The sequence below is a fragment of the Thamnophis elegans genome, chromosome 7, assembly GCF_009769535.1.
Source record: "Thamnophis elegans isolate rThaEle1 chromosome 7, rThaEle1.pri, whole genome shotgun sequence".
NCBI lineage: Eukaryota > Metazoa > Chordata > Lepidosauria > Squamata > Colubridae > Thamnophis > Thamnophis elegans.
The window spans coordinates 35,788,810-35,804,842 of NC_045547.1; the positions used below are offsets into that span (position 1 = coordinate 35,788,810).

Here is a 16,033-nt window from a genome sequence, read left to right on the forward strand (position 1 = left end):
TAGCAAGAACAAGGTGTCTGTGTGTATAATATATGATGACACAAGCATAATGATGTCATCCCACAAATGCTGCTATGCATATTTTGCAAGTATGTCATAATGATATTTGTGTGATGATAACATTATATGCGTCTGATAATTTCGCCCCTTTAATTCTATGGAAACTGCTGGCAAAGAAGTGAGGTGTCTTGATCATCACCATACTATCAAGCTTGTCAAATTTATCCCTGGATCTCCAGACATTACTAGAAGTTGTATAACTCTAGTGCTAATTTAACATTAAAATAATAGCAAGCAGAAGAAGAAAGACAATAAAGAATGGTAAGTTGTAATATTACATGAGGTTGACATCCACATACAAAACTGGCACTTATTTGTTCAAACAAAAATAAAGGGATAAAGAATGAGGACACATAATTGTAAAGGCAGCACTGCAGATAAGTAAACTATGCTGGCATAACTGTTCTCCGATTTCTTTGCCAATGCTATTGATCTGATTCCAGTTTTCTGATTTTTTTGGATACAGAGCCTGAATTTTAGGATCAATCAGACAAAATCTGTATTTTGTTCTCCTTGTTTCTATGAGAACTTTAAACCAAGATTTCCTGGTGTCAAAAAACCCTCTAACTTCCTCTCCTTTCCAGTTCTCCGTTCTCTCTCTTATTGAAGGAGGGCAGGAGCTTAGAATTATGATGTAAGACTCTTCGCGTTCTGATAGGCCACTCATTTAAGAGTCAAGAATTAACTTGAAGGCTTCTGGACCTTTCTGCCTTTAGAGTGCGGCTAGGGGAGTGAAACTGAAGGTCTAAGGGTTCCAGAGTCACAGAAGCTTTTCAGAAGTTTAGAATTCTTATTTAAATATAAATCATAATAAAGCTTTGGCATTGGCATTGGCATTTTATATTCTCCATATTAAGTGATTGTGTTCCATGAAGCATTATGAGAATTCATTTTGTGATTGCAAAATTATGTATAATTAGGTTTATAAATTGTATCACAAATAATGTACTAATACTTGTATAAAATGTACAAGTACACTGAGAAATTAAGGCAAACTAATACAGTCAAAATTTCCGCCACCGATTCCGGCGAACCGATGTGAACTGGCTGAATACCACCTCTGAAGCAGATACATGGGATGAGAGACAGCTATCACTTTCATTGTTACAGTGCTTTTTATCTTCTAAGACATTAGGGCGTTCTAAAAGAAAACTGTATAGATAATGTAATGCAATAGATTGATTTATGTTCTATTCATTTATATTGAAAAATTAATAAATTATTTTTATATAATTTCCACTGCAAGAAATACTCTTCATTATTTATAAACAGTTTATGATAACAGTTCAATAGCTACTGAAAAATGAAAAAGAAATAAAGAACTTTTGATCTGACTCTTATAGAATTATGTAACTCAGTCACATTTGTATTTTATTATTAGTTATTAGCAGTTGTTCTACTTGTTGAGAGTATTGAAAACATGCTGTCCTTTAATAATTTTTACTTTTTAGAAGTGTTTCAATATGGTATCACTGTTTTGCATATGATGTGGACATAGGATGAGAAATTATTAATTGCTAAAAACAAAGAAATGTACTTTTTCAGTGAGTTAAACTATAGCAACATTTGAAACAGGCATTCCATCCAAATGCTGAATCCAAATTCCACACTGAAAGTAACATACTTTCCATATTTAGACGCACAACTAAAATATGCTTCCTTATAACTGCATACTTGACTTTCCAGTATTCTTACAGCAGTGTTTAGTCCCAGCCAAACTTTCAACACAGCTGAAAATGCACATTTTATCAAATGGGCTAAATAAGGCAACATTTCGATTTCTTTCCTTTTTCTTTCTCCTTTACAGTTCATACCAGCAGCATATCTCCTAGCAATTGAAGAGGTGAATTTCCCCCAGGGCTTTAGCCTCCATTACCTCTATGCAAAATTTGGGCAATGGGAATGCTGCCTACATTCTTAAATTAAAAATCTTTCACATTTAATGTTTCAAATCATGATAGAGGAGAATATTTGTACCTCAGCACTGAAATGAGGAGTTATTGATACTCTCTAAGCTTGGTTGTTTTCTTGTAGATGGTTCATTATTCAAACTAGGTAATATCATCAGTGCAATAATTTGGGTCAGCAAGAAAACAGAGAGCACAAAAAACTCCTCAATCATAATAGCATTATGGAATATGTCAACGTTGGATGAAATCAGCTGACCCTTCCTCCAGGTGTGATTTAAGTACATTCAAGGTCTTTTCAATAAACCTATTGAGCTTGAGAGCTTCCCCCCTTCTCCTTATCCCTTATGTTATTATGGGCACCATTATGAAAATGTCATAGAAAATAAAGGATTTCCGGTTGTAACATATAGCTCTGAAAGCAGGACCATCCAAAGGCTGAATTTTTAAAAAAAATGCCTTTGGACTATGGTACTGTAGAAAACAGTAGAGAATATATTGGATAAAAAGTGTGAATAATTAAATATTAAATGAAGTAAAATCAGACCAACCAATGAAAATACTAATTATACATTTAGGGAACCTAATGTGCAGGGAAGTAAGAGTCATTGGAGAAGATTCTTGGGAAAATCCAGGCCAGTTGAAAAAGAGATTGATAGAATATTATCAATGATGACAAAAGCACGAATGTATAAGAGCTCAAAGAAGTAGTTACTGACGGACAATCCTTGTGAAATGATGCCCATCAAGTTATTATGAGTCAGAAACAGCTGAACAGTGGCAAATGTATAATTGGTTAAAATGGCAAAAGAATCTGTATAAAAAGGTTATGGGAAATTCAAATTTGGCATAAAGGAAGTATTTTTCCCTAACCCTTACACATTTTAGGATGGGGTGAGACTACATGCATGAAAAAGGTGAAATCATAGGCCATTATTTAGGCAGACAACTTAGAATATGTCTGAAAGATAAGGGCAATGGCATTTATGAGGGTTTTTTAAAAAAAATCTTCTTTTTTAAATTTTTTTTTATTTTAAACACATAAACACATCAACAAAAACAAATACACGACTTAAAACAACATAGGAATAAGAAGTTCCATCATAAATCATACAGCAGTTCCATATCGGTTTCTTTACAGTTAATGTTTTCCCTTCTATACATTTCTATCTTGCATTCATGGTCCCCTTATTCGTTATCCATTTTTATGTACTATTCTATATTTATTTATACAGCTATTTATAACAAAATATTGTTTACCTATATTATGCTTTATATTCTTACTATCATTTATTCTCTTACATACAATTATAGGTATACATTCACATAGTTATTCTTTTTCTTTGCCATTCTTATACTTTTGTTATTCCATTTAAAAGGTTATAATATACAGTTTGGGTTGCTTTGTTTACCATCCCTAGCACCTGTTGTAACACCACCTTATTTTCCCTTTCTTTTCTCCCTCCCTCCCTTCCTTCTCTACTTCTTTCCTTCCTCCTCTCCTTCCCCTTCCTTCTTCCCTTACCTCTCCCCTACTCCTACCCTCTCTCTTCCCCTTCCTGCCCTCTCTCCTTCTCTTTCTCTCCCTTCCACCCTCCTCTCCTTCTTTCTCTCCCTTCCACCCTCCTAACCGTACCTCTTTCTTCTTCCCTTACCTCTCTTCCACTCTTCCTCTTCCCTTCCTATTATCTCTCCTTCTCTTTCTCTCCCTTTCACCCTCCTCTCCTTTCCCTTCCTTCTTCCCTCCCTTCTCCACTTCCTTCCTCCTCTCCTTCCTTCTTCCCTTACCTCTTCCTTGCTCTTCCTCTTCCCCTTCCTACCCTCTTCCTCTCCCTTCCACCCTCCTCTCCCTCCTTCCTTCTTCCCTCCTTCCTCTTCCTCTCATCCTCTCCTCCTCTCTCCCTTTCTTTTTCTGTTGTTATAGGTATCTCTTTCAAATCTCAGTTTATGTTTTCTTGGGGATGGTATTTCCACAAACCCAGATATAGTTTCGTATCATTTCCTTTTTTCTCTTTCGTTCTACAGTCTATATGCCAGCCATTGTCCTGGTTTGTTGGCTTGTTCAAAGTAATTCTGTCTGACTATTTTAATTTTCTGTGCTAATTCCCTTTGAGTTATTAAATTGATCTGCCCACTCATTTGGTTCTATTTCAATTTTGTCTACTTGATTACATAGCCCAGATGAAATCCAAGCCCTATCGATTCTTACTTCCTGTATACAAGCTATATCTACTCTCAATTTGTTAAGTTTATTAAACATCTGGGCTCTTTTTTTGGTGCATTCAGTCCAAGTTTATCGAGGTAATTGTTATTTCTTGATCCATCTTTAGCTGGATTTTTTTTTTACTTCTAGTTTGTATCTGACTTTTCCCTCTCGCGCCTTCGTTCTCTGCTCTCTTTCTTTCTTGCCTCTGTTCTTCTCTCCTGTTTCTTTCCTTGTCTCCTAATGTTTCTTCCTCTCGACACCTACTTTCTAGGTCCTCTTTACTTCTTTGTTCTTCTTTCCCTTTGTGGTATTCTTCATAGAATTTCTGTGCTGCTTCTATATTCTCTATCTTATGTCTTTTTCCTTGCCAAGATACCAGAACCCCTTCTGGTACCAACCATCTATACATTATTCTGTTTTTATTTAACTGATTTCTTAAAAATTGGTACTGCCTATGTTGTTCCCAAATTCTCCGTGGAATCTGTTTAAGCGTGATCAACTCTTTTCCCTGTAATGTAATCGTCTATTCTCTGGTTTTTTGTACACTTCATCTCTTGTTTCTTTTTTTTGCAAATCTTGCATGCACTTCTCTCAGGAGTCTATGTCTTCTGGCATAGTTAGTATGCACCCGGTAAGCTTCATCGACGTCTCATCTCAACTCTTGTTCTTTTCTTTGGAGAATTTCAGTGAAGATTTCAATCATTTTTCCTTTCAGGTCTTCCTCCTTCTCTTCCGGTATGTTTTGGAATCTTAAGTAGAGTGCAGCTCTTTCATTTTCAAGTTGGGTTATTGATATTTCTAATTCTTTATTAAGTTGTTTATATTCCAATTCCATTTTTCCCATCTTCTGATCTGCTTGTTCTATTTTTTCTTCTATACACTGGATTTTCTGTTCATTGATTGCTAAGGCATTCTGTATCCTATCAATTTTGTCATCTACATTTTTGATAGTTCCTTTCAATTCTCCCATTTCATTTTTCATTTCTTCATGATTCCTCCTTGTCTCTTCATGATTAGTAGTTGTCACTTCTTGGCTTTTCGCCAATGTCCCTTGTATCATCTGGAGGATCAATTGCATACTCTGCATCGTTGGAGCTGGCCCCATTGTTCCTGCCATCTTTTCACCTTTCTCCAACCCCAACGCACTCTCAATTGATCTTTGATTTGAGGAGGGGGATGTTGCTGAAATCACATTGGGTGTAGTTTTTTTCACTAATTTTACTGAAGTTGCCATTTTTATCCCCCTATTTATCCTTGCCCACAATTGCATATAAGTTTTACTTTACTTCTACTTTATCAGTAATATCAATAATATAAGTAATTGTATATTTCAATATTTAACAATAATTAACCTTCCTTAATATTACGTTTCAATACCTAAACGTTCCTATGTGGTATCAATTCTATTTTTGGTCCTTAATTAATATATATCATAGATTTATATACCACACTATTATCTTATACCAATAGATGTCTCTCAATTTTATCAATTATACAGGTATTCAATTCTAATAATTAGTTTCTCTCTCTTTCTCTCTCTCTCTCTCTCTCTCTCTGTATGTATGTGTATATATGTGTGTGTGTGTGTGTGTGTGTGTGTGTTGTATTTGTGCTGATAAATAAATAAAGGGAGCCTATCAGCACAAATACAACACAAATGTAACAAAGGCAACAGTAAAAATATTGGGTTTCTGTCTGGATGAAGGTCTCCTTCCAAAACAGTCCTCTTTCTACTGTTTCTGAAAGTGTTCCAAGTTCCGAGGCAAATAAATATCCAGTACTTATAAGTTCAACTATTCTTTGGGAAAAACAAAACAGCAGAAGGAAGAGCGAGAAGAAAAAAAAACAACTCAACTACCAACCCGACTGTTAAACAATCTGAGCTCTCGGCAGATATTATTTTCTACCCCTGTTGTCCATGCTGGGTTTTCGTTCTCACTGTGGCCAATTCCTTCAACTTATTCAGGCTGTCCCTTCCAACTCAGCGTCTCCTGCTTCATTTCTTTTTGGCAAAATTGAACTACAAAAACAGGCTCCTTCCCAGTGCCTTCTTCTTTTCAGCTCACCCTCTCTGCCAATTTCGTGTTGTCCTCCTCTTTGGGTTGTCAGCATTAGTAACAAATATCCCAATTTCAACTGCTTTCTCTCTCTCTCTTCCTTCTTATGCGGTCGCCATCGCTCCGGTCCTAACCAAATGGCAGGATATTTCCTCATCCATTTAGAGGGTTTCTCCTATCCGCTGGGGGATTTGCCTTATCACCCCAGCATCTACAGAGTATTCCCCTTAATCTGCTGGTCCCTTCAGGATCAACAGCGCTCAAAAATGAGCCCAAACGAAGAAGTTAGAGTGAGAGGTTAGGAGAGCTCCCTTTCCTCCACTCTAAGCACGATGACGTCACCAAATTTCTTCTACTGAAGCCAAAATAACAGAAAATGTAATATAAATATTAAGTAGGTAATGTATAGGAAATAAATAGTAGCAAAAGAACTTAACATTCAGCATTTCCATACAAATATCAGAAAAAGCTTTCTGATTATGACTAGAAACTACCATTTACAAAACAAAACTTTCTTACTATCCCCTACTATCCCTCATGTCAATCCATGATGATTCAAAAGGTCATAGATTTGATCTAACCGGGACCACATTTCTAACCCAGGCAAAATCAACCAGAGAGAGAATTCCTTGAAGCCTGGTTTTCTACCAATAAGTCAATAAACAGACACATTGATATCAACTCAGTCTACCAATCGCTGAGAATGAAAGAACTGCATCAACCATGATGCCGAAGATAGCATTTAAAAAACGAACAAATAGGCACCCCACTAACATAGCAACAAAATTATAACCCATCGTCTCAAAAGAAATCAGACCATGTCTCAGTAACAACAGCCAGCCACTTATCAAACAAGTCGAAACCAGACCATGACTCAGATGCATCCAGATAAACAACTCTAATCCTAATCTGCAGTACTTTAGCCCAGCAACAACAGCTATCCAATCAAACAGTCCAAAATCAAATCAAATAGTGATGAAACATCTGCAACCAAATTGCCAAGCTCGGAGCTCAAACCAACAGCTTAACTACCAACCCAAGGTACTAATATTCGAACACATTTCAAAACTTTCTTATGTCTAGCCTCCTCTTCCCAGTTTGGTATTGGTGATAAACAGCATGTTTAGAAATAAATGTACCAGTTATTGGAAACAGGATTATGAGATTTCAGGAGGTTTCAGATTTAGATTTAACTGATTTTGATTTTGGACAAGGCTCATTTTGATTCAGAAATTTGTTGGATGAATACAAAACATACTTCTAGAAAATACCACATGCTTCATAAGTAAAGGTAGGTAGAACCACTGTCCTCTTCACAAATTTAGACATTTATAAATACTGGAACTATGATTTTAATGGTTAATTTTTTTAAAACTTAGTATTATTTGTAGCTCTAATTCATTGCCCTCAGTTGGGGAATCATGTCCTTTAATGTCTTTAATAATTTTGAAACTGAATTACACTATGAGCCCTTTCTAGGCCAAATGGCAACTTATAAATATTGTTAATGTTTTAATGCCTCTTGGCTACATCTTTGATTGGCTCTGCATGCCTGGTAGTCCTCAAATCAACTGGACAACAATCACAAAGTGAAGTGATATAACAAAGATAGGCAATGTTCTTTACTTTTTTGAACCTATATAGATCAGAGGTGGGTTTAAGGCCGGTCCTATCCTATCCAGTATGCGCATACTGGTTGAAAGAATTTAGCGTGCCTTCCCATACTGGGGCTTCCAGGAGCCCGGTACCGGAACAGTCCCTCCCCTGGCCTGCCTCCCCCCGCTCGCCCACCAGCAGAAGCCTTCCGGGAGGTTTTGGCTGGCGGACGCACCGAAGGAGGGTAGGGAAACAGAGGGAGAAAATTGCATGGATTCCCCACCCCCTTCGTTGGAAACGAGGCAGCTGTCAGAGGAGAGAGCAGCGTGTGCCCGTGGGCTTGTCCAACGAATCCTCCCCTCCTGTTCCTTCTTCTGCTGTTTGAAAAGCTGTGTGAGTCGCGCTCCCTTGTCTTTCATAGCCGCCTCGTTTCCAATGGGGGGGGGAAGAAATCCATCTTTTCCGTCCCTCTCCATGGATCCCTGCCCCAATTGGAAACGAGGCAGCTGTGAAAGACAAGGGAGTGCGACCCGCGTAGCGCGTACAAACAGCAAAAGAAGGAACATGACAAGAGTTACACGCGAGGTTTTTCAAACAGCCAAACTCCCATCCTGTTCCTTCTTTTGCTGTTTGTACACGCCACACGGGTAGCGCTCCCTTGTCCTGGCTGCCCTGCTGCCTCTGCCTTCCCTCCAAGAGTCTCCACTCTCTATAATTGTGCAGGCTGTGCGCACACACCTATGTTTTCCAAGGCGTGGAGCGACTCTGGAGCCCATCCGCAACTCCCCATGGAAAACATAGGCCTGTGCGCAACAGCCTGCACAATTACAGCCCCGGAGAGCGGAGACTCTCAGAGGGAAGCCAGAGGCAGCGGGGCAGAGGGGTCTCTCGCCCTCAGAGGGAGGAAGGGCAAGTTGGGAGAGGGGCTTTGGTCCTGCTGCCTCTGGAGGATGGAGCTTTACTGTCCTGCAGCGAAGATTCCATCCCTCTTTTCCACGGCATGGGGCCGCGGCCGGAAGACGAGGAACGCAAGGGGGACCAGCAGGGCCTCATCCTTCTGAAGAGGATTTGTCCCCGAAAAGGGCAGATGTGGTGGCATTGGTCTTGGGATGTTCTGCGGAGCCCCCCAGGTAAAAATGCCGCTGCCAGGTACTTTTAACCATATATTTTGGTCCTATAACTGCAGAATGCTGCAAAAAACCATAAATACAGGCCAGTTGTTGAGTGTTTCAATTGTGATTGGAACACTCAACATGGTGACCACAGTATGTATGTGTGTCTGTTTTTGTGTCTGTGTCTGAGTGTGAGAGACAGACAGACAGAAAGAGGCAGAGAGAGAGGGGGGATGAGATAGACAGACACATACACAAACAGAGGGAGGGAAGAGATAGATACACAGAGAGAGAGAGAGAGACAGACAGACAGACACAGAGAGAGAATGACAGAGAGAGAGGGAGGGAGGGAGAGACAAAGAGCCACACACAGAGACAGACAGAAAGACACAGAGAGAGAGAGACAGAAAGAGAAAGAGAAAGAAAGGAAGAAAAAAAGAAAGTGGGAAAGAGAGATGAAAGAAAGAAAAAAAGGGAGAGAGAGGCAAAAGAAGGAAGAAGAGCGAGAGAGAAAAAGAAAGAGAGAAAGAGAGAGAGAACTTATGACTACAATTGAGCCCAAAATTTTGGTTGCTAAGCAAGAGCATTGTTAAGTGAGTTTCATCACATTTTCCAAGTTGGCCACACCCACCTGGTCACATGACTGCCGAGCCACTCCCACAAAACAGGCCATAACTACAGAATAGGTTCTAAAAATTTTTTAAACCCACCACTGATATACATACACCTGGGTATATGAGAATATAATTTAAATTATTCCTACATAGATTCAAAACATTAGACTGAGGTGACTCTCTAACAACTGCAGAACAATTGGATGCTTATGAATATTTTGAGTGTCAGTAATTTGAAAGTGATTTTGAAATAAATAAAAATAAATGCTCTTGCTGCTCAAGAACTCAGAATCGCCAGAATAGCCAGAAAGCCCAATAATATTTCAAAAAAAGTTTTCAAGCAGCTACTGTTGTTTCACTGATGTGAAAATCCTTTTGATGCATGTTTGAAGTAACAAGCAATTATACCCATAAATTAGATTATTGTGAATTTATCTGTATATTTCAAACATAATATACAGATAAACTTACAATTATCTAATTTGTTTGTATTCAGAGAAGAAATATTCGTATTTTTCGGAGTATAAGACGCACCGGAGTATAAGACGCACCAAGGTTTTGAAGAGGCAATTTTTTTAAAAAAGTAGGTAGATAGAGGGATAGAGAGGGAGAGAGAAATACAGTAGGTAGGTAGGGAGAGAGAGTAGGTAGGTAGGTAGGTAGGTAGGTAGGTAGGTAGATAAAGGTGTATATATATATATATATATATATATATATATATATATATATATATATATATATAGAGAGAGAGAGAGAGAGAGAGAGAGAGAGAGAGAGAGAAATACAATAGGTAGGTAGGGAGAGACAGATAGTAGGTAGGTAGGTAGGTAGATGTTTCCAGGTATATTTATCCATGTGCTGGAGAAGGAAATCGCTGACAATCTGCAGCACTTAAGACTTCGTTTCTGGTGGCACAGCACTTGATCAATGTAATTCTCATCAATCAGTTAAAGAGCTTTCCAAAAGGAAAAAAAAGGTTTGCACTCTGCAAACCTCCCAAAAAAGGCCCATTTTTCATGAAAACGCCCCCATTTTTTGTAAAAAACAAAATTGCGTGCATAGCCTTATGGAGGCTTATAGAGTGCTGCTGGGAGCTGGGGGGGGGGGCAAAAAACAGGCCATTTTGTGAACATTTCTCCCCTCCCCAGCCCCCAGGAACTCTCTGAAAGCCTCCATAAGGGTATCCACGGCCATGTTGGTGAGGAGGGCGGGGCTTCAGGAGGCAAAAATGCTACATTCGATGTATAAGACACACCCAGATTTTCAGCCTCTTTTTTGAGGAAAAAAGGTGTGTCTTATACTCTGAAAAATACGGTAGCTATTGTGGCATGGCTTTCTTTAAATACAAAAGTGGACAGAACAATACTAGATGATGATAACAGAGTATCTTAGAAACAAAATGAAATACTTCAGTTTTTCTAAGATCTTCCAACCATCTCTGTTCCTGCTCTCCTTATCAATCATTATGACAATTGCAAATAACTGTAGTTTTTTTTTTTAAAAGAAAATCATTCTATTAATTGATATAGAGAGAAATTCTATGGAGGTTGATAGATATTCTAAATATAGTATTTCACAGCAGGGATAACTTTGTAAAGCACTTAGGAAAACAATAGAACTAAATACCTGTGGGATGAGAAATTGGTGATGTAACAAATCCAGAAGAGGAAGCTTCCATGTTTATAGACTTTCTAACTTGTGGAAATGAAGAATGCCTAACCACAGATGGATGTTGTAATAGCCAATTATTTGCTGTACTTCTCCTGTGGTAGACCTGTGTACAATTTTCAGCCCCATGAATACACAAGCTTTTACCTATCAAAAAGGAAAAGATAAAAGTTCATAGGAGGCAAACTTTGAATAACTAGTACAAATTTTGGTGTACAATCTGAAATGAAAAGTTGAAAGAAATGTCTAAATTTTATGCTAATCTGGATTCACAATTTAAATTTGAACATTTCCCAGTTTTGAGAGTTATTATTGCGATATATTATTAAGTATCACCTTGTTATGGAGGCTCTTAAGGTACTTCCAGATTAATAGTTCCTAATAGTACCAAGTAATGGGCTCTCTTCAGTATGAAAAAAGGGGGATGGGAAACTGGCAAAATAATAATAGTTTATTCGCAGCTAATAAAATTCCCACATCTGTGCAAATATTAAAGATACAAGACCCTATCTTTTTATATCTTATCATTACCCCCTTAGTGGTTTTAAGAGATGGTAGAGGAATAATTTATCTACAGTGGGGCAAAAAAGTATTTAGTCAGCCACCAATTGTGCAAGTTCTCCCACTTAAAAAGATGAGAGAGGCCTGTAATTGACATCATAGGTAGACCTCAACTATGAGGACAAAATGAGGAAACAAATCCAGACAATCACATTGTCTGATTTGGAAAGAATTTATTTGCAAATTATGGTGGAAAATAAGCATTTGGTCACCTACAAACAAGCAAGATTTCTGGCTCTCATAGACCTGTAACTTCTCCTTTAAGAGGCTCCTCTGTCCATTCATTACCTGTATTAATGGCACCTGTTTGAACTTGTAGTAGTATAAAAGACACCTGTCCACAACCTTAAACAGTCACACTCCAAACTCTACTATGGTGAAAACCAAACAGCTGTCGAAGGACACCAGAAACAAAATTGTAGACCTGCACCAGACAGGGAAGACTGAATCTGCAATAGGCAATCAGCTTGGTGTGAAGAAATCAACTGTGGGAGCAATAATTAGAAAATGGAAGACTGGGGCTCCACACAAGATCTCACCCTTTGGGGTCAAAATGATCACAAGAACGGTGAGCAAAAATCCCAGAACCACACGGGGGGACCTAGTGAATGACCTGCAGACAGCTGGGACCAACGTAACAAAGGCTACCATCAGTAACACACTACCCTGCCAGGGACTCAGATCCTGCAGTGCCAAACGTGTCCCCCTGCTTAAGCCAGTACATGTCCAGGCCCATCTGAAGTTTGCTAGAGAGCATTTGGATGATCGAGAAGAGGATTGGGAGAATGTCATATGGTCAGATGAAACCAAAGTAGAACTGTTTTGTAGAAACACAACTCGTCGTTGTTTGGACGAAAGAGAATGCTGAGTTGCATCCAAAGAACACCATACCTACTGTGAAGCACGGGGGTGGCAACATCATGCTTTGGGGCTGTTTCTCTGCAAAGGGACCAGGACAACTGATCCATGTACAGGAAAGAATGAATGTGGCCATGTATCGTGAGATTTTGAGTGCAAACCTCCTTCCATCAGCAAGAGCATTGAAGATGAAACGTGGCTGGGTCTTTCAGCAGGACAATGATCCCAAACACACCACCTGGGCAACGAAGGAGCGGCTTTATAACAAGCATTTCAAGGTCCTGGAGTGGCCTAGCCAGTCTCCAGATCTCAACCCCATAGAAAACCTTTGGAGGGACTTGAAAGTCTGTTACCCAGCGACAGCCCCAAAACACCACTGCTCTAGAGGAGATCTGCATGGAGGAATGGGCCAACATACCAGCAACAGTGTGTGCCAACCTTGTGAAGACTTACAGACATTGTTTGACCTCTGTCATTGCCAACAAAGGATATATAACAAAGTATTGAGATTAACTTCTGATATTGACCAAATGCTTATTTTCCACCATAATTTGCAAATAAATTCTTTCCAGATCAGACAATGTGATTGTCTGGATTTGTTTTCTCCTTTTGTCTCTCATAGTTGAGGTCTACCTATGATGTCAATTACAGGCCTCTCTCATCTTTTTAAGTGGGAGAACTTGCACAATTGGTGGCTGACTAAATACTTTTTTGCCCCGCTGTAGTTACAAAGGTGAGCTTAGTTGTTCTGACCAAGGCTTCCTGAGACAGTAAAAAGTACCCACTTAGTCCCAAATACCCTCTTTTTATTTCAACAGGTGTGAATTATGTTCATTCACAGCATAATGAGTCACAAATAGTTTGTAAAGAGTCTGACAGACGTCTGCCAAAGTCCTTCAGGATAAGGTTGATAAGCACCCACCTTTATCTCCCTTTAAATATTGCGAAAGACCTAATTGGCAATTAGCTTTGCAAAGCTACATGGAGCACAGAGTCAAAACAGAACTTTAGACTTTAAACCAACCAGAACGAACAAAGTTGCTTCCTGCAAAGGCTCATATGCCTTTGCTCCTCCTTTATGTCTTATGGGAGGGGCCAATCAACTCCAAGCCTTACTCCCGAGTCGCCTCTCTTGTCTTAACTGTTCTTGCCTTCTGGCAGCTCTGTGCATACGCGCACTGGGAACAGGCTCCCCCTGTTCCTCTGCCTCACTGATGTCCAACTCTGGCAGCTCCGGGGGCAGCACATAACTCCCAGATGGCCCTGCCCCCCTCTCTGCTGCCAATGCAGAACCCTCATCCGAGCCTTCCCCAGACTCCAGGACTGGCCCATGTTCCTCCTCAACCTCCTCACTGTGCGACTCTGCTGTCAGCTCCGCAGGCCGCCAGTAGACCACAACACTAGTTTTCCTTTCCACTTTATGATATATTTATTCAAGGACAAACATTTTTCAACTCTTGAATGAATTCAGCAGCTTGGATGAAAATACTTTAAATTTTTCTAAAGCATTTTAATGCTTTGAAGAAAAATGACAAACTATTCTGATTGTATAGTGGAAAATAATTTACAATATTTCTTAAGGGAGCGATGAATCTATAGATGTAAATTAAAAATGGAATTTATGCTTCCATTCACTTTTTATATCAGTTCTTCCCAAAGTAAAGATGCTAGATGTCTTTGACTACAAATCCTATTATTCCCACTAAATCTCTATGGATTAGGGAAACTGGTACTAGCAAACTGGTAACAACAGAATCATATGAAGCCTTCACTTAAAATATTTGCACTAGTTAATCTGAACAAAACTGAGCATTTTAGAAATTATAACAAAACTGGTTCTAATATATTGCTGCCTATGATTAGGGGATAAATAGGAAATATCTGGTTTCATGTATTTGACCTGAGCTCATCTGGTTCATAGAGCAGTTACAAATGTAGCATGTAAATGCTTTTCACTGAAATAACGACAACCCGATAGATATTGCTTGGGATTTAAAAAAAAACTTTTTAAAAAGACCTCTTAAGGCTCCTAAACAAATTCAACCATAATGGAATAAAAGGATATGTGTTTTGTGAACTGGCAATTACTAAGAAAACAGAACGGAAAGGAGAAATTAATGGGTAATGACTAAAGAAGGTGGGGGGGGGGGAGAAGGGCTAGTGTTTCTTAAATTTGTACATAGATTGCCTTGTTTGAGGGCTGAATGAGATATATAACAGACCTAAAAATATTCAAAAATTAACAACACATTTTTTAGCGAACTGAAACAGATCCCTTATGAAGAAAGATTACAGCAATCAAGGCTCTTTAGTTTGAAAGAAAGGGTAATAGGATATATGGTAGAGATATTTTTTCCCTTCCATTCAATTGTGTCGAATTCCTGGACACTACCTGGACTGGTCCCTGCAGAAACATGAATACTGGCCAGATTAAATATCTAGTAATGCTGGTAGCTGTTTACTACAGTACCTTCTAAATTATGCATAACCTGTCTTAAATACTGATTGACATTGGAAGAAGTTTAGTGTCCTTTAGTCCGGGCTTCCCAATGCATACAAATGTCCTTTGTGCAACACAAAATGCTGGACCAGATAGGACTATGGCCTGATCGAACAGGGCACCCTTTACATTATTACTTTTCTAGACTAACTTTAATATCTGTGTAGATTTTTAAATGCCATGCTATCTTTATCATCTTCAAAACATAAATAAAACTTTGTAAGCCTAAGGAGCTTCCCTTTAAAAAAAACAAAAAACAATGCTTTTATTAAAGTCTACAGAGATTCTCAGTCATCCAGGTCATGGTTGTCCCAAAGGTGCTTTTTCAGGAGGCAACTGGACTTTCTTGTTTATTCTTTGAAGACATTTCACTTCTCATCCAAGAAGCTTCTTCAGCTGTGACATGATAGTGGTGAATGGGAGGATTTATATTCCTTGCAGCTGGTCATTTGCATCCTTTTAGAGGTTTGTTGAAGCACTTGGAGGTTTATCTGTGTCCTCAGGGTCACCTGAGTAGTGTTCCTGGTTCCTGTAGTCTGCAATTTTTTCTGATGAGAAGCGAAACGTCTTCAAAGAAAAAACAAGAAGTCCAGTTGCCTCCTGAAAAAGCACCTTTGGGACAAATGTTTTAACTACATGCAATTCCTGCATAGACAAAAACAGGTTCAGTTGCTGACTAGGAAAACTGAGCTATACAGTAACCAAGTTTATTATCGTTAAAGTATGTTCACAGGTATGTATTGTTACTCTTTATAAAGCCTTCTTACTGCTATATTGCTGTTTACCTGACTTCAATTTAATTTGTAATAACTCTGTATTTGTGTAAAATAATATATTAGAAATCAGAGTTTATGTCCTTTTTACATTGAATATGGATACTATATGTGTAAAAAC

The 16,033-nt window shown here is 38.7% G+C and overlaps 1 protein-coding gene across 1 annotated transcript in view; it reads right to left on the reverse strand.

Moving 5' to 3' along the window:
- The window catches only part of ANO4 (anoctamin 4), a 108,953-nt gene that overhangs the window by 65,645 nt on the left and 27,275 nt on the right, over positions 1-16,033 (reverse strand). The window contains 1 exon segment of the mRNA XM_032221164.1: positions 11,179-11,367. Within this exon segment, the coding sequence (XP_032077055.1) occupies positions 11,179-11,367 (189 nt within the window).